At 42.6% G+C, this 22,159-nt stretch overlaps 1 protein-coding gene across 1 annotated transcript; it reads right to left on the reverse strand.

The window, feature by feature from the left end:
• Positions 1-1,937: 1,937 nt before the first annotated feature.
• On the reverse strand, positions 1,938-13,913 carry MED4 (mediator complex subunit 4). Its single transcript, XM_056109807.1, has 7 exons — positions 13,758-13,913; positions 12,393-12,459; positions 11,971-12,141; positions 9,150-9,207; positions 7,206-7,292; positions 4,885-5,016; positions 1,938-2,657 (listed from the first exon to the last, which is right to left on the reverse strand). Exons 1-7 carry the CDS (start codon positions 13,883-13,885, stop codon positions 2,485-2,487), a joined length of 816 nt encoding a protein of 271 aa, XP_055965782.1. The 5' UTR covers positions 13,886-13,913; the 3' UTR covers positions 1,938-2,484.
• Positions 13,914-22,159: the final 8,246 nt, after the last annotated feature.

Below are 22,159 nucleotides of genomic sequence, written 5' to 3' on the forward strand. Positions count from 1 at the left end.
GGCCCCCGAAGCATCACCAGAAGTGCCCTTCAAGCACAGAACCAAGAGTAAGCAGAGCACCCCATCCCCCAGTGAGACCCAAAAGCCCCCCCGCCTCCCAGAGTAAAGATGAAAGCTGAGCATATCTCTGGAGATGAAGGCAAATCATCAAGACAGAGAATACACCTCATTCATTTTTTAAAAAATTTTTTAATACACTGTGACAAAAGCTATTTCTATTAGTTACTCGAGGCCATCTTACTTGATGACCTGCTATACTGTATTGTCTCCTTACAAGAAAGTTCCTTTATCCAAAGACCTTGTCTTTCTGTGGCTGATTTGTTACATGTTCTTTATAGTGGTTTTTGCTTTGGGGTCACAGCAGTGGTGCTTGGGTAAACAGTATTTGGAACTAAAAATTGAACTAGGACTGGCAGCATACAAACACTAACCCCTATACTCTCTCTGGTTCTCTTTTTTTTTTTTCTTTTTGGGTCACATCTGGCGATGCACAGGGGTTACTCTTGGCTCTGCACTCAGGAGTTACTCCTGGCGGTGCTCAGGGGACCATATGGGATGCTGGGAATCAAACCCGGGTCGGCCGCATGCAAGGCAAACATCCTACCCACTGTGCTATCTCTCCAGCCCCTCTCTTGGTTTTTAAATGAAAAACTTTGAACTGAAGAGGTGCTCAAATTCTTGCAGAAAGTGGCAGTGATGAGGAACCTTAAAGGCTGTGGGGTGCTGGCATTCAGACTGGCCATGGCAGATAAGGAACCACAGGTAAGGAACCGGTTCTTATATCCTGCCTCTAACAGCTGGGTGACTGGCAACTTTAAAAGGGTTTTTTTTTTTTTTTTAAATTTTTGCTTTTTGGGTCACATCCAGCGATGCTTAGGGTTACTCCCGTCTCTGCACTCAGGAATTACTCCTTGTGGTACATGGGGGGCTATATTAAATTCTGGGGTTTGCTGCTGGGTTGGCCACGTGCACGGCAAATACCCTACCTGCTGTACCAGCCCCTAAAGAGGTTTTAAAATGCAACCATTTATGGAGTTGCAGAGACAATGCAATTTGCCCTGCATGTTCAATCGCTGGCACCCCAGATGGTCCCTTGAGCACTGCCAGGTGTGCCCTCCCAAAAAGTAAACAACATGATGATTGTATTTTGCGCAAGTCCTTTGCTGATGAGGGGGTGCTTTTTCTAACTCTTGGATACGAAAGCATGTTCTTTAAAACCTTGGTCATTGGAGTGCAATTCTGTCATTATAAATCCAGCTTGATGGCAGCATTACTATTTGTATGTCATCAAAATGAAATCGTATTGTTATATCACCAAGACACAATATTCTGTTATAGAAAGCCTACCTGCATTAGAAAAATAATAAGTGCTTTGTCTATGAATTACAGCAGTGTGGTTTTTTCCCCCCAGTTCAGTTACTTTCTATCCTCACGCTTGCTGTACACGAGTATCAAAGGATGTCAGATGTGTTGACTTAGATGCCTCTTTTAGTACTCCAAGATCAAAAGGAACTTTTCACCACAGAAAAAAGCGATCTTAAAAGTATGACTTTTCTTGGTTTTGTCTAAAGACTACACGAACTCTGGGTTCTATGTCATAAGAGACCTGTGTCATGTGTTTATTTTAAGCCACTCAGCTTGTGGCGTCTTTAACAGCAGAAGTTGAAACTGATAGTATAAAGATCATGGAGACAAAAATACTTGCCTTGGGCTAGAGATTAAGCTGAAGGGGGGAGAGGGGCTAAGGTGCTTGCTTTGCAAGTAGCAAATTCCGGTTCCATCTCCAACCCCACACACAGGCCCTCCCAAGCACCACCAGGAGTGACCCCAGAGCACCTACCACCAGGTGTGGCCCCAACAAATAAAACCCCCAGAATTAAGTGTATAAAATGCAACAAATAATTTCTTACAGTGAAGGAATATTTTAAAATAAAAAATACAAACTAAAGTGATTTATTTACAATAATTACAATAGGTACATATAATACAGAGAATTTCTCCTGTTACTGTGACAGAAGATAACAGCCTTTACTTTCAAATGAGGTTTGGATTTTGAGATTATGGTATACAATCAGCACTGTCCTCTTTTATTTTTTTAGGTTTTCTATGTATTTCCAAGACTATATTAGTGATATGTACATAAGTCATGTCCCTCAAATTTTATTTAAATAACTACTATGTACAAGTCCAACACAACTGGAATAGAACAGGGTCAGAGGGTCAGATAGCACTGACCAGAATAAGCTTTTCCAACAGTAAATTTTTCTCTAGTGGTTTAGAACTGAAGCCATGATTTATGGCTTTAAAAAGAAAAGTCCATGTGGAGTTCATGCCCAATTCAATCAGCTAATCAGTGGCTGAATAAATAGCAGTACTCCTACATTAAAAAAGAAAACAAAACTGCACAACTGCATTGTATCCAACATTACCTGCCTATCTTTAAGAAACTGAGTTTTTTATTATTCAGTTTCTTGTCAATGATTTTTAATCAGAGTCACTACTACTGCTGGAGGAGTCTGTTGACATAACTTCTACATCATCTTCATTTTCTTTATTATGTCCTGGAGGTTCCAGTAAAAAGTCACTACTGTGACTTGGTGGAAGCATATTAATTGACATATCATTTGATTGCCATGGGTACTGAGGAGCAAGGACATCTGGAGAAAAGAAGAAGCATGTGTAAGAACATTTCTACCACGGATTAATTTTTCTTTTGCTGTTCATGAAGTAAAACATTTTAAAGGCTGGAATAAAAATACACATGTGGCTAAGATTAAACTGTGAATGATACTTTAGTAGCTAGAACTTGTTTAAAACTGACTTTCCTTTAAGAAACTCTTTAGATAAAGTCGAATGACATTTTTTCACCTGTAAGACATCGATAGCAACAAATCAAACATCTCCTTCAGGAGTGGGGATGCAGCGCAGAGCATAGCACTAGCTTTGCATTCAGGGGGTGGGGTTTTCAGAATCTATTCCTAAAGAAAGGGGATATAGGCCGTAAGCCAGTGTAGATCAAGTCTAAGATTTTAAAAGAGCTAAAAGAGTCCTATAATTGGCTAAAAGATGGCCAGTTACCAAATGCCTCTTAATCCTCAAACCCACTCTTCTCCCTGGACCCTGAAAACATTTCTCCTTTGTCAACATACAGTTTTGTCAGTAGGGGGCACTCAAGTGCCTTTATGGGAGGAATAGCTTATCTTTCTGAATTCTGCTGTTTCCTCATTCTTCTGGTATCTGGTGGTTTTGGTGTATTTGATCATCTTCACTCTTTAACAAATTTCAGCTTGATCTCAGAAGGTGGTGTTCCACTTACGTTTCACCTTTACTCCAAAGAGTAAGTCTCAGGCATCAGAATAGGTAATTTTCTACTTGCCAGTTCTGGCCTGTGACACCTCACCTAACTGCTCTGCTATCCAGTGGGTCAAGCAATAGACCCACAATGAGGGCATCAAGATATGTGCCAACCTTGGGCTTGGCTGAAGAGGAGACTCATTTATCAGTCTCCACAGGGGGAGGTGGTGGTAGTGGTGGTACACCCTGCCTTGGTCTTAGGTCAAGTCACTGCTTCCTGTATTTGTTATTCCTGTGTCTTTTACCACTACCTTGTTAGTTACTAGAAAAGTTTTAAATTTTCCTCGCTTACATTGTTGGTGTGGTTCCCAACTCCTAATTGGACCGTGGTCTGCATGTGACAGGGCAATCACAATGAGAACAATGAGATGGCCTGGGAAACTAATAAATAGGGAATTCCCAGGACGTAACCAAAATGATGTTTACAGCATTTTTTGGACTTGTTTTTGGGCCACACCCAGTGGTGCCCAGGATTTACTTCTGGCTCTGTACTCAGGGAACCATATTCCTGGAAGGCTTGGGGGACCATATTGGGTGCCAGGGACTGAACACGATCAGCAGCATACAAGGCAAGTGCTTGACCTGCTGTACCATTTCTAGCCCCAGTAACCAAAATTTCTGCAATAAAATGCTAAGCCCCCCAAAAGGTACTTAAATGTTTCTAACTTCAACCTAAAAACCAGACCGGAACTGAAGCAAGTGTTCAAGGAGCCTATTTTTTCCTGTGTTACACTGTTCTTAAACTTTAAAAATGTTTTACAAATCAAAACAAGTCACCTTTAAAAGATAAAATATGGTAGCAATAAAATAAGAACAGCATACCTGCAGAACTTGAAGAAAGCTCACAGTAAATAATGATTATATTTAAAACTGATTTAAAAAGCTTTATTTTTTTCTTGGGCTGGAGCGATGGCACAGAGGTAGGACATTTGCCTTGCACACAGCTGGCCCGGCTGAACCGGGTTCGATTCCTCCACCCCTCTCAAGAGCTCAGCAAGCTACCGAGAGTATCTCGCTCGCATGGCAAAGCCTGGCAAGCTATCCGTGACTATTCAATATGCCAAACACAGTAACAAGTCTCAAAATGGAGACGTTACTGGGCCCGCTCGAGCAAATCGATGAACAACGGGAGGACTGCTACAGTGCTATTTTTTTCTTGCAAGTTCTTCAGAGTATGTTCACTTTAGTTTTTAAACCGAACATAGATACCATCTTACAATTTACACAGTATGATTAACAATTTTTAAAAAGTGTACTTAGAGCAATGACTTTTAAAAAGGTATGCAATCGCCTTTATACAGAAAAATGGTATTTAGCATGGCAGAGAACTCAATTTTCATTACTTCCGCCTAGAACAGACTTTAACATAAGCAAAAGTAGCATAAAAACTCCTGTTTGTGTGCGTGGGGGGGTGGTGGTGGTGAGGAGGAGGCACAGAGTAATCCCATGTAGAGAACTTAACTACCACTATCCTGAGTTGGATCCGGCAAACACTAGCTAGTTTGAAAACATCCTTCTGAGGAACATTACCTGGCAATCTGCCCGCTGCAAGTGCATCTCCTGGTAGGTGACCGTTCACACCATTAGAAGAAGGGTTGTTCATTTGACCCAATAACCCGCTTCTCATCTCTAAGTCAGTTGGGTATGGTCTCCGTGGGTCCCCTTATTTAAAACAAACAAACAAAAATAACTTTGATATCCAATACAAGAATTTGGGCAAATGTCTTGCATGTTAAGGACCTGGGCTGATTCCTGACATCACAAATAGTAAACAATGACAAATGGTTGATACACTCACATACTGTATCACTTTTGAAGCCTTCCAGCTATATTTTAAAGTTTGAAAGGAGAGACCGTCTTATCAGTTGTTTTCAGGAACTTATTTAAAATTATATGCATTCTGAGTATTCATAAACTCCATACTGTTTTATAAATGGGCAAAAATAACATTTTAGCAAAATTCCAAATGACAAAAGATACTGATTCTTCTTTCTAGTAAGAAAAGAGGAATAATGTATACTCTGAAGGATGATTGTACCTTTGTGTGTGTGTGGGGGGGGGGGGCGCCACGGGGCTGGGGAGGTCACAGTGGCCTGGCTTACAGGCTACTCCTGACTCCAAATTCAGGGATTGCCTGGGGGGATCATGCAGTGCAGGGGATAAAATTTGGGCCTCTTGAAAGGGACATACATGATAACCTTTCAGTACCTGTATTGCAAACCATGATGTCCAAAGGTGGGGGGTGGGAAGGGGAAAGAGGAGAGAGGAAAGAGAAAGGAGAGACAGAGAGAGAGAGAGACAGACAGAGGAGAGGAGAGAGACAAGAGAGAAAAAGACAGACAGGCAGACAGGGGACAATGATGGTGGGAAATATGCACTTGTACAGAGACCAGTGTTGAACTGTCTGACTGAACCCAATCATGAGCAACTTTGTAACTGTTTATCTCACAGTCACTTAATTAAAAAAAGAAAAAAAAGTCAGGAGTGACTTACTTTGACTTCTGCACTCAGGGACCATTCCTGGCAGGCTCGGGTGCTAGGGCTCGAACCTAGGTCGGCCACGTGCAAGCCCCACACTTTATTTGGGGGGATGGGTGCATTGTTTTGGGGCCACACCTAGCAATGCTTACAGATTACTCCTGGCTCTACACTCACTGCAATCACACCTGGCGGTGCTCAGGGGACCATATAGGATGCCAGGAATTAAATCTGGATTGGTGGCGTGCAAGGCCAAAACCCTACACACTGTACTATCACTCTAGCTCCTGCAGGTACACTTTAAAAGACAGAAAGACTGAAAAACACCGGATTGTTTCAGAACTATCATCTAACCAGCTTCTTTGATTGTTATTACTGTAATTTTCCAGTGGAGTTATCAGGAGTCAATAACGTTCCTTTAGAATCATAAAAATGTAATAAACAGCAGTTTGGGGTTGATAAAAAGATGGCTAGATTTTGAGCAACTTCTTGCTAATATTTCTCACCAGTGCCAGATTCTCATACCCTAAAAAGATGTAGCTGCCTGCTTGGTGTTTTTGGGGGGCCACACCTGGTGTGCTTCGTGAACATATATTGTACAGGGGATTGAATATGGGCTGGTCACCTGACGGGTAAGCACCTTCACCCCTGCACTTTCTCTCCATTCAACCCTTCAGGGTTGAATTTTATTATAAACACCAAAGGAGTTATCAAAGTTGAAATAACCAACTCCCACTCCTCCCCCAAAGACTCTAGGTCATTTTACCTTGGATCTCTCTCTGCTTATGTTATCCAGTGCCAATGTAAGTGCAGACTACTACTATAACTGCTGACTTTAGCTACTCCATTCCTTTCCAGCGCTCAGTGCTTCATATTTAACACCTAAGAACTGACTCTATTTCATCGGCTGTGATCTTTGTGGAAATCATAATGTAAAGAAACGGCCTCTGCTCAGCCTGGATTTTACAGGCATATATTATCTACAGCTTTAGAATCATCTCATATCTTGTATTTTTAAAAAAATTACACATTCAGGCTAAGAGATAGTACAGTGGGTAAGAAGTGCTTGCACACAGATGTACCTCAAGCCCCACCAGTAATGATTCCTGAGCACAGAGTCAGAAGTACTGCTGGATGTAGACCCAAAACCAAATAAATCAAGCAAAATAAAAATTATACATTTAACAAAGAAAAGAAACATAATCCTTATTAGCAATAGCTTCACACAACTCCAAATTGATCAAGCCCATGATTTCTATTCTTACAGGTAGCAGGTGAACAAGGTAAAATAATTGTATATTCAATCCCCCTGTTTTTGGGGTTATGGTCATAAGAAATTTAAACACACACATAAATTAGAAGAGAGGTATTACCTGGAACCCAGGTCAGTGGGGCACATACAGCATTACTTGCACTAATCCTATGTGCATACTTAATTATTTCTTCAGAGGAAATAGCACCTGAATCAAGAGGCAAATTTCACAGTTTAGTAAATAATCAAATTTATACAATCCTATATCATAGTTGCACATCATACTTAAATGACCTGGATGGTAATCTAAGCTAGTTAACCCCTGCTATCATAAATCATATATATTCCCAAGTTAGAGGGAAATCACAATTCAGGAAATCATCTTACATAAAGCTTGGAAGACAAGTATAACACTCAATAATCTCAATTATTAACTAACATTAAATACTATTATTATTCTGAAAGCAACAACGAACACAAAAGTTTCATCTCCTAATATAGCCAAACTGTTAAACCAAGGAAGTTCATACTATACTACTCAGGTATTTACGTTGACATAAAGCTGTTACATAGACTTAAGTACTAGAAAGATACACACAATATATTCACTAGGTTTTAAAAAATAAAGCTCCTACATAATACATATATAGCAGGGCCTTATAGTTTACTTTCAAGGGCTAGGGAGATGACTCAAGGGCTGAAGCACATGTTTTGCATATAGGAGCCCTAGTTTCAATCTCTGTACTGCATGGTCCCTAAGCACAATGGGCTGTGGTGGCCCCCAAACAAACAAGAATGTTTGGCGGGGGAAGGCAGAGATAGTACAGCAGGCAGGGTGTTTGCCTTGCAAGCAGCTGACCATGGTTTGATCCCTGGTATCCCATATGGTCTCCCAAGCACCACCAAGTGTAACTCCTGAGCGCAGAGCCAGGAGTTAACCCCTGAGCACACCAGGTGAGGCCAAAACAAAAAAACAAAACCAAAACCCTCATTAGTGGGCCTGGGGAAGTAGTATAGGGGTTAGGGTGTATGCAAGGCACATGCCCAACACAGGTTTGATCTTGGGGGCCACAAGGCTTTCTGAACACTGCTGGGAATGTAGCCCTGGAAGCCACAGAGGCCCTCAGCAATGCATGGCTTGAACAGCAGCATATCCCTCAGGCCCTAGCACTGAACCACTGGCTTGGTTGGCTGAGCATCGGTGAGAGTGAACCCAGGGTCTCCTGAAGACTTTTTGGGAGTCCCAAAGAACAGGAATGTTATTTAGCCATGCTCAGGCTTATTTCCGCTGTGTGCTCAGGGCTCCATATGGGATGCCAGGATTGACCCAGGGTTGGCCTCATGAAAAGCAGGAGGACTACCCGCTGTACTATCACTTCAGTCCCCCAAAATGTTATTGTTTCAGAATATGTGTATGTGTACATGTAAGGATTTACATTACTCTTGTTATATAATAAGACCAAATATTCAGTTATCTAAAGGGAAAGAACATAAGTAAATCATGTTAAAAAGCGAAGTAGCTAAAATTCTTACAATTCTGTCTTTAGTACATAAACTAAAACATTCAAAAAAGGAAGCCTTTTCCAGGAGACAGACAGGCAGATTGGGTCTCGCTAAACTCCAGATGTGAGAGCATCCCAAGGCCATATCAAATTCCCACTGCTTAACATGCTAAGCCCCACTCCAGTTGATCAATGGATGTTCTCCTTTCATCATTCTGTACACTATTTTTCAAACTCGAACTTAAAATTCCACTTCCACTTCACAGCTTTCTTTCGTTTTCCTAGCAATTTTAGAAGCCCACTGTATTTATTGCACATCTGGGTACAGTCAACTTGTGATGGTATATTGCTTGTTATAACCTGAAAAAAGGCATGATAGTTCTTAGTAATATGTAGCACAGTGCTAACACTCAGTAGACATTTTATATATATTTTTACTGGAACCCTGTCAAGAGCAACAAATGGTCACCAAAAATATTTTCATTCACTTCCCTGAAATAAAAACTTGGATTGTTTCAGCAATATAGTATTTTTCAGAAATATAATATTCTAATGGAACTAACCTTTTCTTGCTTTATCTATTGATTTGAGTTTTTCTTTTGCTTGGTAAACAGCTGTTGCCTAATTTAAACAACATTAAAAAAAGAAACAAGGTTTAATTTTCACTGTATCAAACCTATACTGGATCAGTTACTGTTTTTCTTTATAGCTGCTGCAGAAGACAACCAGACCAGGTACAATACCCCCCACCAAGAATCTAGTACTTGCATCTAAAAGAGCAAAATTATTTAATAGTTCATGGAATATATTGTTAAAATGCTAATCTTAAATTTATGTTATCATTAAACTCATATTTGACAATTATTATAAAGAACCCCACTGTCCCCTCTCCCACAATAAGGTAAACTAAAAAGTAAAATGAGCTTTATCTAGTATATGTATTCACAAGCTGAGTTAAGAGTCAAAACCATTTAAGGATTAAATTTCATCTCGGGCAGGAGAGATACTCCAGGGAGCAGGGTACTTGTCTTGTAGTCAGCTGACCAGGGTTTGATTCCAAGCACTCTATATGCATCCCTTCTAATCCCAACACTGCCCCCTGCCCCGCCCCCCGAGATCCCTGAGTGCAGAGTCAAGAAAAAGCCCCGAGCATTGCCAGAAGTCGTGAAAAAACAAAACAAAAAACTTAAATTTCATCTCTAATGTCTACTCTTGGTGGACAAGATTCATTCAGAATCCTGGTTTATCTATAAAATGGAATAACAGTACTGACCTCATACAACTATTATGAAGACTGAGATAATATGCATCTAGTTAAAAGCAAAGGGCCTGATATACAAGTATCAATGTCAGCTATATCTGAATCAGTCATTCCTTTATAGGCCATCTATTTATTATCTTTTTTATTTTTTTTTGGCTTTTTGAATCATACCCAGTGGTGTTCAGGGGTTACTCCTGGCTCTGCCCTCAGGAATGAGTCACTCCTGTGGTGCTTGGGTAACTTGGGGGATCATACGGATGCTGAGGATCAAACCTGGGTCGGCCGCATTCAGGGCAAATGCCCTACCCACTGGTCTATAGGTCCAGCCCCTATTATCTTTAAATCAACAATTAAATTTTCAGAAACCTAATCTGAAGAATATAATCCAATTAAAATAAGTTCTGCTTGCTTGCTTATCTAATCACTTAAAAAAGGAGTTGGGGAATGGGTTAGGGATGTACAGGCTGTGCTCAGGGCTTATTACTGGCTCTGCACCCAGGGATCACTCGTGGCAGTGCTGGAGGATCATAAACAACGCGTGGGACTGAACTTGGGTCATCCGTGTATGAGGCAAACACCCCACCCAGTTTATCTTACTGGTACCCCCAAAAGGAAGTTCTAAAAGAATATTCATCAGAGCATGATTTGTAATAGAAAGTTGGAACTTAAAAATTCTGTAATCATGTGAAAAAAGTTTCTTAGTAAATAGCAATAAAATGTCACAGTATTCTGCTGACTGCAAGAGGCAGAAAGAATCATACCAGAATGCAAATAACAGGGACAAATTTTGAGATGAGACAGGTTACTTTTCTTCTTTCTATTTTCCTCTATTTCCTTAATATATTCTGACAAATAAGTATTACTTTAGTAACACTGTAGCACTGTCCTCCCGTTCATCGATTTGCTCACTGTTCATAGATTTGCTCGAGCAGGCACCAGTAACATCTCCATTACAAGACTTGTTGTTACTGTTTGTGGCATATTGAACATGCCAAGGGGAGCTTGCCAGGCTTTGCTGTGCGGGCAGAATACTCTCAGTAGTTTGCCGGGCTCTCTAAAAGGGACGGAGGAATCGAACCCAGGTCGGCCATGTGCAAAGCAAACGCCCTACCTGCTGTGCTATTGCTCCAACCCATTACTTTAGTAGTCAAAATAAATTGTATGAGTAATTTTTGTGGAAGAAAGCATTTGTAATTTTTTTCAGCAGGAGGGGTTAAATACTATACTGCTCAGGGTTTTAATTTAAATATTAACTATTTTATTATTTTAAATATGAAATATTTTAATACAGTGGAACCTTGATTAATGCAGGAAGAGGGGCACTCATTTCTGTGCTGCTGAAACCCACTTGTAACTTCTGACTCCCCCTAAAACTTTAATAGCCTATGGCTGGTTAAATGTCAAACTGAAAAGAACTATAACAAAAGAATGTAACATTTGCTGGATATTACATGTACCATATACTGTATTGGTACAATAAAACCGAAGAAAAGTGTTTTCAACAAAAGGTTAAGAGAAATACATCTATAATGCCTTTTTTGGCATTTACCAAGCTTATGCCATGTTTAAAAGAAATTCCAAGTACAAGTGAATCTGCAGTCAAACCTATGAAGGCCAAGTATCTAAATGAAAGATTCAGACTATTAACAACTAAAATGTATCAGGACAGAAGAAAACTGAAACTTCCCATTTCTATAATTCAATCATGCGAATGCTTTCATGTGAATGTTTTACTGAAAATGCAGTTTCAAAGTAATACAAACTATAAAGACAGAATGAGCATGACATTTCTCTCTCTCTCTCTTTTTTTTTTTTTTGCTTTTTGGGGGTCACACCTGGACATGCACAGGGGTTATTCCTGGCTCTGCACTCAGGAGTTACCCCTGGCGGTACTCAGGGGACCATATGGGATACCAGGAATCGAACCCGGGTTGGCCGGGTGCAAGCCCTACCCACTGTGCTATTGCTCTAGCCCCTGAGCATGACATTTTAGGAATCAAATTGATTCACTTTTGGATCTGGAAAGTTTCCCAACATATCAACCACTTGAATAGATTTTTTTTCATAAATATATTAAACAATATCCTTTTCTTAAAACCTTGAAAACCAACCTGTCAACGTACCAGTATCTGTTCTGCTTCCTTTAGCTGCTTTTGCAACTGCTGAATATCATTGTCTCTCTTCTCTACTTCTTTTTCTAAAACTTGCATTTCATGATGGATTTTCCCTTGATTAAGTGCCAATTTCATCAGCTCTTGAAATTCACCATCTCTATGAATTAACAACTCTAGCACCTGTCAAATAATAATCAAAACAGACAACTGAAAGGATCCAAACAGCACCACATCCTTGGGGACTTTGAGCTAGGTTGGACAAGGACCATCAGTTAGATTCCTCAGCATAATGAGAACCATTGGGGAGCTCCCTCCTCCCTACAGTTTCCATTGTTAACTTGAAAGAATCTTAATCATCCAGATGTCATACAAAATAAACAAGAAAGCTGCATTAGTTATGCTTAATTTTAATTAACACAGAAACTACTTACTTGGTTTTCTTCTCCAGGCTGTAACAACTTTTGGTTTCTTGATATTGCCAGCATTTCAATAAGTTCTCTAGAAAAAGGAAGGGAAAAAGAAACCATTGCAAAGCAAACACAACTGAGCTCTCTCAACCTGTTTCTACCTGTCCTGGGGGCTCATGGAACGTATAGCATGTGAGTGCTCCGGAATAGTGCCCTACAGCATCTCAGCATCTCTTCACTTAGGTTTCAGGATCCCACCCAAAGCCGAGGGACGCGTTCAAGACAGACCTGCTGTGCTCAAACCATTCACAGTGTTGTTCCTCATCAAACCTAACTTTGCAAGTTGCACTTCAGTCCAACCAGCTTTCTTTAGACTAAGAACAAACTGGTTCACAGGATTAGCAAAAGGAAACAGAGCAGCTCTCCAATACAAACCACAAAATCAAAAAAAGACACCCCCCCCCCCCAAAAGCGCTTTCATTCATTGGAACTTTGAGACTTTTGAGACGGCTACCTGGCAGACAAGTTTCACTGGGCCGTACTTGTCAGGCAGTAAGAAGCTGAGTTAACACACGATCTCAGCGGGCAAGTGGACCCCTCCCAAATATTTCGAAGCCGGGAAAATGATAAGAAGCTTTTGAAAAGACGGCCCTGTTCCTGGTTCATGTGAAATGATGTACATGCAGAGGCACGAAGGAAGGCCGACTGTCTTCTCACCGGTGCAGTGCGAAATGGGTACAGGGAGTCAAATCCGAGCACCGTTTGGTGGGATCCAACGCCAGAGTGGCACTCCAGGGAGCTAAGGGCGGTTCCGATTTGACAGACGGGCCCGTGAAAGCCCTCCCCCCGCCCCTGCATTTCCAGCCCTCCCAAACCCGCACGATCTTTCACCTACGGGTGGTGAGACCTCACGTGGCACAGAGCTCTGCATGTGCCCCTTCCGCCTAGCAGCCGCCTAAGGAAGGCTGACGATCAGCTCCTATTCCCAGGCACCCCGACATGTGTCCGAGAGCAGGGGCAGGCGCCCGGGCCACCCCGGGCTCCAGCAGACGCCGCGCCGCCGTCCCAGCTCCCGCGTCTGCCCTCCCCGGGGCTCCTCCAGCTGGGCAGCGACTCCCCTTCACGACAGTTCTCCCAGTACCGGGGACCCAAGGGGGCGTTCCCGATTCATCGAGAGCCGGTGGAGGAAGGGAGACCTACGGTCCTCGGCTCCCTCAGGTCCCTGTCCCTATTAAACATGTTCTCCACTCCCCAGGAGAACATTTTTATGCCGCGTGGGCCGCCGCGAGCTGCGGGCGCCCGTGGGAACGCGGCCCGCCGCGCCGAGCGGAGCCCACGCAAGGCCGGCGTGTCCGCAGCAGAGGGTCCGGCTAGCCCCTCGGACATTACCTCGACAAGACCTCCAGGTCTTCCAGCGCTGACAGCAGCCGCTCCCGCGTGCTGTTCCCGCCCGCCGCTCCCGAGGCTCCGCCGGCCGGCCGCTCCTTCTCCTTCTCGCCGCTCGAAGACGCCGCCATCCTGGCCACTGGCGCAGGGCGAGGCGGGCTCCGGCGGCGGAAGGGAAGGTCACCGAGGCGGCGGGGAAGAGAGGCCCTGTCAGAGCGCCCCCGCGCGCGCCTGGAGGTGCACTGCGGGCGCCGGCGCCCTCTGCAGGACGGGCGAAGGCACGGTCGCTGAGCCACAGCCAACCACGACAGGGAGGGACAAAGCCTTTCCTTGTGCATCTTCTCTTTCTTAAGCCGGAATTCAGCTAGGGATTTTAAGTGGTTGAAGCAACAGTGTAATGGCTACTTCTATCAATTCTTTGTTAAATGTCCCGGGTCTCCACAGAATTAACTATTAGCATATCCATCTAGGATTGGAGTTAACAGGCTTTACGCAAGGCTCAGCCTTTAAGAACATGTTCCTTATCTCTTAAACAGGGTCTTAAAGGTTCCTGGGTGAAATACAACACTCTTCACACACTTTCCTCTAGGGAAGTTTCTTTGGGATCATTTTATAGCGGATTATTCATAACAAGCAATGCAAAATACATTATTTCGATTCTGCTTTGGGAACAGGGCTTGGGGGTGGAAAACATTCGAAATATGGTGGGGAAAGGTGTATTGGTGGTGGGATTGGTGTTCATTCGAATACCAATTATTAAATGTAATGAAACTTTTAAAAAGTGTTAACAGGCTTTGTGAGCTGCGTTCCCAAGGTCTTTTGCAGAAGCGTGGGGACAGAGCATCCTGTGACCCTATCTTTACAGATAACTCAATGAGCAACGCTCACAGATACAGATGACTCTGCAAACTTAGCAGCATTTTTGCCCTGGTTTTGTGTCAGCTCTGGAAATAACCTTTCTAGACCAAACAGTTTCCTTCAATTTTGCTTAATGGCTTTCTTTGTTCTGACTTGATCTATAAAGTCCTCTGTGTACAGAAATGTACTCCACTACTTTCCTAGGAACCAGAGAATCTGCTATGACCTGTCATACCATTCTATGCCTATAAGATAACACTGGTTTGTCCTTTCTCTCTTGCCACAGGGAGCTTAGGTTTATTGGGTTACACCCATCACAGCTTCCAAGTCACTCCTATTCCTCTGTTTATCTGTAAATTCTTCTCTGTGCTCTCCTCCCCAGCCAGTTAATCGCCTTTTCTCCCTAAATCAGATTCTGTTAGCTTGTAAGATCAGATCCTTCTAAGGACATGTATTGTATTGTATTGTATTGAACTTGTATTGTAAGTTATGTCTTTTGCATGGTTTACCTTAAAGCAATGTCCTTTCTGTATGGACACAGGAAGACAGTTAATATTATGCTTTGTAACGTGGGAGTTGATTGACTCCAAATAATATTTACTCCTGGGCATCTGCTTTTTCGACTCAGTTGCCATTAGTTCCTAGCACCCCAAAAGCAGGGTCCCGACAAGGGACTGAATGGACCCAGGGCAAGCTGTGAGCTACCCTGGCATCGAAATGGGCCAGGCCAAAGTGCCATGACACTCAACTATAAGTTGAGGGCATGATCATGGACAAATGCTGTCATGATCCAAAAGTAAGTAACGATGAGACTAGGACCCTGCTGGGGCTAGGAAGACTAACCTGGCCTGAGGACTGTAATATATATATATATATATATATATATATATATATATTGGAATATATAGTGAGATGTCCTCAGGAAGAACCAAACTGTAAGTTTATATCTCTTACTGTGCTCATACAGAATGATATTGCTAGAAATATTGGAAGTAGACTTACTACAACTATTTAAGTAGATTACTATCTGAGGAAAGAACACACCCTTGTTGGGATCCCACCCTTGAGCAGATCTCCTAGTCACAGATCAGATCACAGATCATCCTGTTATTCCTCGATTGCCTCGAGCAGGCCCCAGTAACGTCTCCTTCATCCTAGCCCTGAGATTATATTCAAGGCTCTTTAGGAGAATGAGACCCATCATTGTTACTGGTATTTGGCATATTGGGTACGTCACGGGGAGTTTGCCAGACTCTGCCATGTGGGCAGGCTACATTCAGTAGCCTGCCAGTTTGTCAAAGTAGGAATGAGATGTCATAATAATCGCGGCCACGCGGTTCCAGGAGCTAGTTTTTATAGTCTCTGAGTCTTGTCCGCTGATGGGATTACACAGCGCCAGGGGGCCAGTTGGTGGGTGTGACCCCCGCCTACTGGAATTTGGAGGATCTGGGTGGAGGATGCTCGACTCCAATCCGAGTAGGCTTGGAGATCTCAGCTGGAGATCTCCTAGTAATCTGGAATATTCTCTTTAGATGAGATTTTCCCCTTGAGTTAATCTCCTCGAGGAGTGGTTTTACCTCTCTTTGATGATGTGTTAATGTTCATTGATTGCTATGTAAACTAAAACTGTAAACTCGGAGGGGGCTTGGGCTCAAGAGAGCAAAGACTGAGGCTCAGGCTGAGGCTCGGGCTGAGGCACGGGCTCGGGCTCCAGAGGGCAAAATCAGAGGTGAGAGTGAAGATTGAAATAAACCACAATTGATACCGACCAGCCTGGCCCTCATTCCTTCCTTCACCTACCTCGCTGTCGACCTCCCTGGGGTGGGGGAAGGGACATGAGATTACCAAATGCAGGCGGCGGGAGAGATAGAGTGCCGCCAGCCTTTCGAAAACACACATATGCCTATAGAGCAGTAAACTTTTCTAACTCACTGTCTCCATGCTATTTAATATCTTCGCATATTGGGCCTCATACCTCATATCTCATCTCCCTGTGATGGCATTCTGTTATCTCTATCATGAACCTCTCTTTAGTCTACATTCCAAACACTTTTCCAATCCTCCTGTTAGTCATCTCATGGAAGTGATACACACGTTAGACCAGGAACCATCACCCTTTTTCTTTTCTTTAATTTTTCTGTAGCACACAACAAAATTGACTATTCTAATTATTCTTCAGTGTCCGGTGCAAGTGGCATTAAATGTGCTCATAGTGTGAGCTACTACCACCAACTTCCATTTTCAGAAAGATTTCATCAGACAGAACAGAAACTCTGTACCCATGGAACAAGTCTCCATTCCTCCTTATCCACAGCACCTGGCAATCACCATTCTATTTCTGTCTCAGGATTTTCACTTTTGTAGATACTGTAGCACCGTAGCACTGTCCTCCCATTGTTCATGGATTCGCTCACGAGGGCCCAGTAACATCTTCATTGTGAGACTTTTTGTTACTGTTTTTGGCATATTGAATATGTCATGGGTATCTTGCCAGGCTTTGCCATGAGGGCGATTTACTCTCGGTAGCTTGCCGGGTTCTCCAAGAGGGACGGAGGAATTGAACCCAGGTCAGCCTATCCAGCCGTGTGCGAGGCAAACAAAAACCATTGATTACTTGTTCTTTTGTGATTGACATTTACTTTAGCTTAATGCCTTCAAGGTTCATTTATGTGGAAGCTTATGTCAGAATTCCCTCCCCCTTTTTAATATTTAAAAAATTTACTTACTGGATTTTGAGGCCACACCTGGTAATGCTCAGGGGTGAATCCTTGTCTTTACTTAGGAATTACTCCTGAGGGGGTGCTCAGGGGACCGTATGGGATGCTAGGGATTGAACCCAAGTGCAAGGCCAGTGCCCTGCCCACTGTATTGTATCTCTAGACCCAAACTAGGACCATTCATGATTCCTCTCTCTTAGAAAGTGAATAATACTCTGTTCTGCACATGTACACTCCACATTTTGCTTACTCACCATCTGTTGACGAATACTTGCTCTGCTTCCATGCTTTCCTAATCCATCTTTATAATCACACCTCTCTCTACAAAATGTGCTGCTCACTGTTCATGAAGACAGTTGAAATTAATTTATGTAGTTTTGTTAGTGAAAATGCTTTAAATAATTGGTATAGCACAATTCCAAACCAGAAGTGTATCAAAGTGTATCAAAGCCCAAAATACACCTTAACCCACTTTTTCTATAGTGAACAAAGTACACTTCAACCCAGTTTTTCTATACATAATAGAGGACTTTCCCTACCAGGGACATTCAAAGTTAATATAGGACTGTTATGAATCCAGACAAGTTGGATTATTAAAGAGGAGGTGAACAGATGTCACCTAAAGCCTACCAGAAGGAGTAAAGCAGGAGCACCTGTGGTTTCCTCATTCCTGCACCTGTCCTCTGGTCTATTCTGCTGGGCACCACATTGAGAGTCTCTTTAGGGAACGTGCGAATAAATTCATCCAGAACGATTGCATAACCCAGAATGCCAATGATTTCACTCACAAGTAAAATGCTAAGCACAAGTTTCTTCATAGAAAAAGTATACAGGGAGCAAAATTGCCACCTGAATGTTTTTTGTTACAGTGAAGATAGAGTTTTTTTTTAAAATAATGAACACAACAATCAGAATTTGGATCTTTACAGTATAGGATATTTATGCCAAAGAGATTGGAAGGTTAGCGTTCATCTGTCACACTTCCCTAGACTGTGCAAAAACCCTTGGACACCTTTTGCTTTTCAACCACCCTTCCCCACTTCTGTTCCTGGCTAACCCCTTATGCTAAGCAGCCAATTCTCAGATAATGGAATAAGTTAGTTTTAGCTTCTTAATTACAGTTGCATTCTAAGCATGTCTCCCAGAGCTCTAGTCAACAATTTTTTTTAATGTTACTTTTCTGAAGGGCTAAACTCCTGCCATCTGTGTGGATAAACATGTCCTTGTTTATTTACTTGACAAGCATAGATTTATCTTGGGCAATGATTCTGGTTTGGGGAAGGGAAGATCATAATGGTGTAGATTCTACACAAAAAAATTGAGGAAGTCTAATCAGTAAAAAGTGACCAACTTTGAATTCTATTTATGGAAATTAAAGGTCATTGTATGTATGTTTTGAACTTCTGAATACCTCAGTTTTGTAGCTAGTTCATTTGCACTTAGAACAATGTCCACAGACTTATGCAATACAGATATACTCATTTGCAAACTGTGCAAGATCAGGTATGATGGATAAAATATGACTTGCTTTATATGTTTTAAGAAAATATGAATATATTTTCTGAGCATCCTCCACCCAGATCCTCCATCTTCCAGTAGGCAGGGGTCACACCCATCAACTGGCCCTCTGGCGCCGTGTAATCCCATCAACGGCCAAGACCCAGAGACTATAAAACCCAGCTCCCGGAAGAGAACAGCGCAGTCTCCTGCCCCCGCGTTTGGCTGTCCTCGCCGGGGCCCCTTGGAGGGGAGCGGGTTGAGTTTTCCTCTCGCCCCGAGCAGCTCTTCGGCAGCCGAAGACCTCCAGAACCAGCCACAAGCATGCTGAGACCACTCTCCACACGCATGAAGGTAACTGGCAGAGGAACAAAGGCATTTGCGGCCGCGTGACATTCTCTCATTATCTCTCATTATCTCTTTCTTACTTTGGACAACCTGGCAGGCTACCGAATGTAAACTGCCCACACGGCAGAGTCTGGCAAACTCCCTGTGGCATACCCAATATGACAAATACCAGTAACAATGATGGGTCTCATTCTCCTAACCCTGAAAGAGCCTTGAATATGGCACTTTTTAAAATCTCAGGGCTAGGACAAAGGAGACGTTACTGGGGCCTGCTCGAGGCAATCGACGAATGACAGGATGATCGTGATTGTGATAATATATATAGCAATAACTTAACTCATAGTAACTTAAGAGTTTAAGTATTTTTCAGTATATAAGGTTTTTGTGATTTCTTCTTGTAAAACTGTATTTATTTAACATGTCTGGATGAGCTGAGGATGTAACTCTGTGATACAGCATTTGTCTTACATATTTGAGACACTAGGCTTAAGCCAGTCTCTATTATAAACACTTAAAAAAATTGAACTCATTGAAGGGTTGGAGAGACAATACAGCAGGTAGGGTGCTTGCCCTGCATGTAGCTGACCTGAGTTCAATCCCCAGCATCCCATATGGTCCAGGGCAAAGAAATGATGAGTGCCCAAGATCATACAGAGAGTTGTGACAAAGCTGAACTCAGAGTCAGGCTCTGTTCTCCTCATCACCGTGTTTATCCAGTCTCTCTTTCAAGAGAGGAAAGGGTCTTTTTATACTGAAAACAGGTTCAGGATTCTGAGTAGAATGGCAGTGATAAGTCTTTGATACAGAGGATCAGCCAGAAACACAACAAGGCTGCCTACCTCCGTCAATGTTGGGCTCTGGTTACACTGAAACTGCTCTCAGAAGCACTTAAGTTTCCTGATTCCAAAATCACAACATAATGAAAAGCTCCCACTGTTGACAATGGCTCAGTGTTAATTAAAGCTATTGACCTGTGGAAATTATGGCGTTTGTCTTTCACTCCCTACATTCTTGTGCATAAGAATAAAAAAAAAACATAGGTTAAATCTCATTCTCTTTAAGTATTGGTAGTGTGGCTTCAATGGAAAAATTTTCTAGAATAAACCAGACCTTTCAAAACAAGTCTCATCTCCCTGAAATCCTGCATATATCATTGAAAATTCCCCACTTCTTAGAAACTTGCAAAACAGTTACTACTCAGTAATGCAAGGGGGAAAAAAAGAGTGAGCAACATTTATTATTGATCTTATCGGACAGAATCACTTATTATTTCAACAAATATTTATAGGGCCAAAGCTATAGTACATTGAGTAGGGTGCTTGCCTTGCATGTGGTCAGTCTGGGTTTGATCCCTGGCACTCCATATGGTTCCCACAACCCACAGTCATGACAGGAATGATCCCAATGCATAGGGCCTGGAGTAAGCTTTTAGCACCCCTGGGTGTAGCCCCCAAACCAAAACCAAAAAAACAAACAAAAAGCGTCCCAAATATTTATGAAACTCTGTTTATGTGCCAGAGACCACACAAAGTGCTGGCCTTGAAGAAATGAACAAGACAAGCGAGGTCAGGCAGGGCTTCCTACAGGAGATTAAACAGAAATTCTTATGAAGACAGAGGTTGGCTGGACTAAATATTACAAGGAGGTGGGGAAAAAGATTGGCAGGGATAGAGGAAAGATCAGAAAAAGAATTGTGAAAATAGTTCTTATTTTTTTATATTTTTAAAAAATTATTTATTTTTGGGTTTTGGGTGATGCTCAGAGGTTACTTCTGGCTCTGTATTCAGGAATCACTCCTGATGGTGCTCAGGGGACCATGTGGGCTGCTGGGGATGGAACCTGAGTCAGCTTCATGCAAAGCAAACACCTTACCTGCTGTACTATCTCTCGAGCCCCCAAATAGCTCTTCTTAATTAACAATTAATTCTTTCATTCAGATGGGTAGTGGATTGAATGGTGGACCTCTAAAAAGATCCCAGAACCACATCCCACACTGTTACCTTATCTGAAGAAAGTTCTTGAAGAATTAATTAAGTTGTAGCACTGTCCTCCCGTTGTTCATCAATTTGTTTGAGCGGGCCCAGTAACGTCTCCATTGTGAGACTTGTTGTTACTGTGTTTGGCATATCAAATACTTCACGGGTAGCTTACCAGGCTTTGCCATGAGGGTGAGATACTCTCGGTAGCTTGCTGGGCTCTCCGAGAAGGGCAGAGGAATCGAACTCAGGTCGGCCAAGTTGGCCGCGTGCAAGGGTAATGCCCAACCGCTGTGCTATCGCTCCAGCTCTAATTATATACTTTCAGGGATCATTTCTATAGTATGTTTGTTTGTTTGTTTGTTTGTTTGTTTTTTGCTTTTTGGGTCACATACGGCGATGCACAGGGGTTACTCCTGGCTCTGCACTCAGGACTTACTCCTGGCAGTGCTCAGGGGACCATATGGGATGCTGGGAATCGAACCCGGGTGGGACGTGTGCAAGGCAAACGCCCTACTCGCTGTGCTATCTCCCTAGCCCCTATAGTATGTTTGGTATGTTAATTAAGCTAATGAGCTTAACATGAGATTAACCCCGGCTCTTCAAGGAGGAACTAAATACAATAACAAGCATTCTTATATGAGACATGTAGAGGAGAGAGGAGATAAACCATGAGCAGAGGCAGGACTCAAAGAGATGCAGCCACAGTCAAGGAATGTCTTCCAGCGCCAGCAGCTGGAAGAGGCCAGAAAGGATACCTCCCTGGGGCCTTAAGCTCTGCCAGTGATTTTGGACCTGATTTTAGACTCTGGTCTCCTGAACTCATGTCAGAGAATAAATTTCTGTTGTTTTTCAACTAGTTGGTTTGTGCCAATTTCTTTATTACAGCAGCCCTAAGAAACTAATACAGAATGGAAACAGTCCAATCTGAGTGAGCAGAGTAGAGTTAGATGCTAAGGAAATACAGGTCCATTTCTTCCCCTGTCACTGTCACTGTCACTGTCTTCCC

The sequence above is a fragment of the Sorex fumeus genome, unplaced genomic scaffold (assembly GCF_029834395.1).
Source record: "Sorex fumeus unplaced genomic scaffold, SorFum_2.1 ptg000008l, whole genome shotgun sequence".
Classification (NCBI taxonomy): Eukaryota; Metazoa; Chordata; class Mammalia; order Eulipotyphla; family Soricidae; genus Sorex; species Sorex fumeus.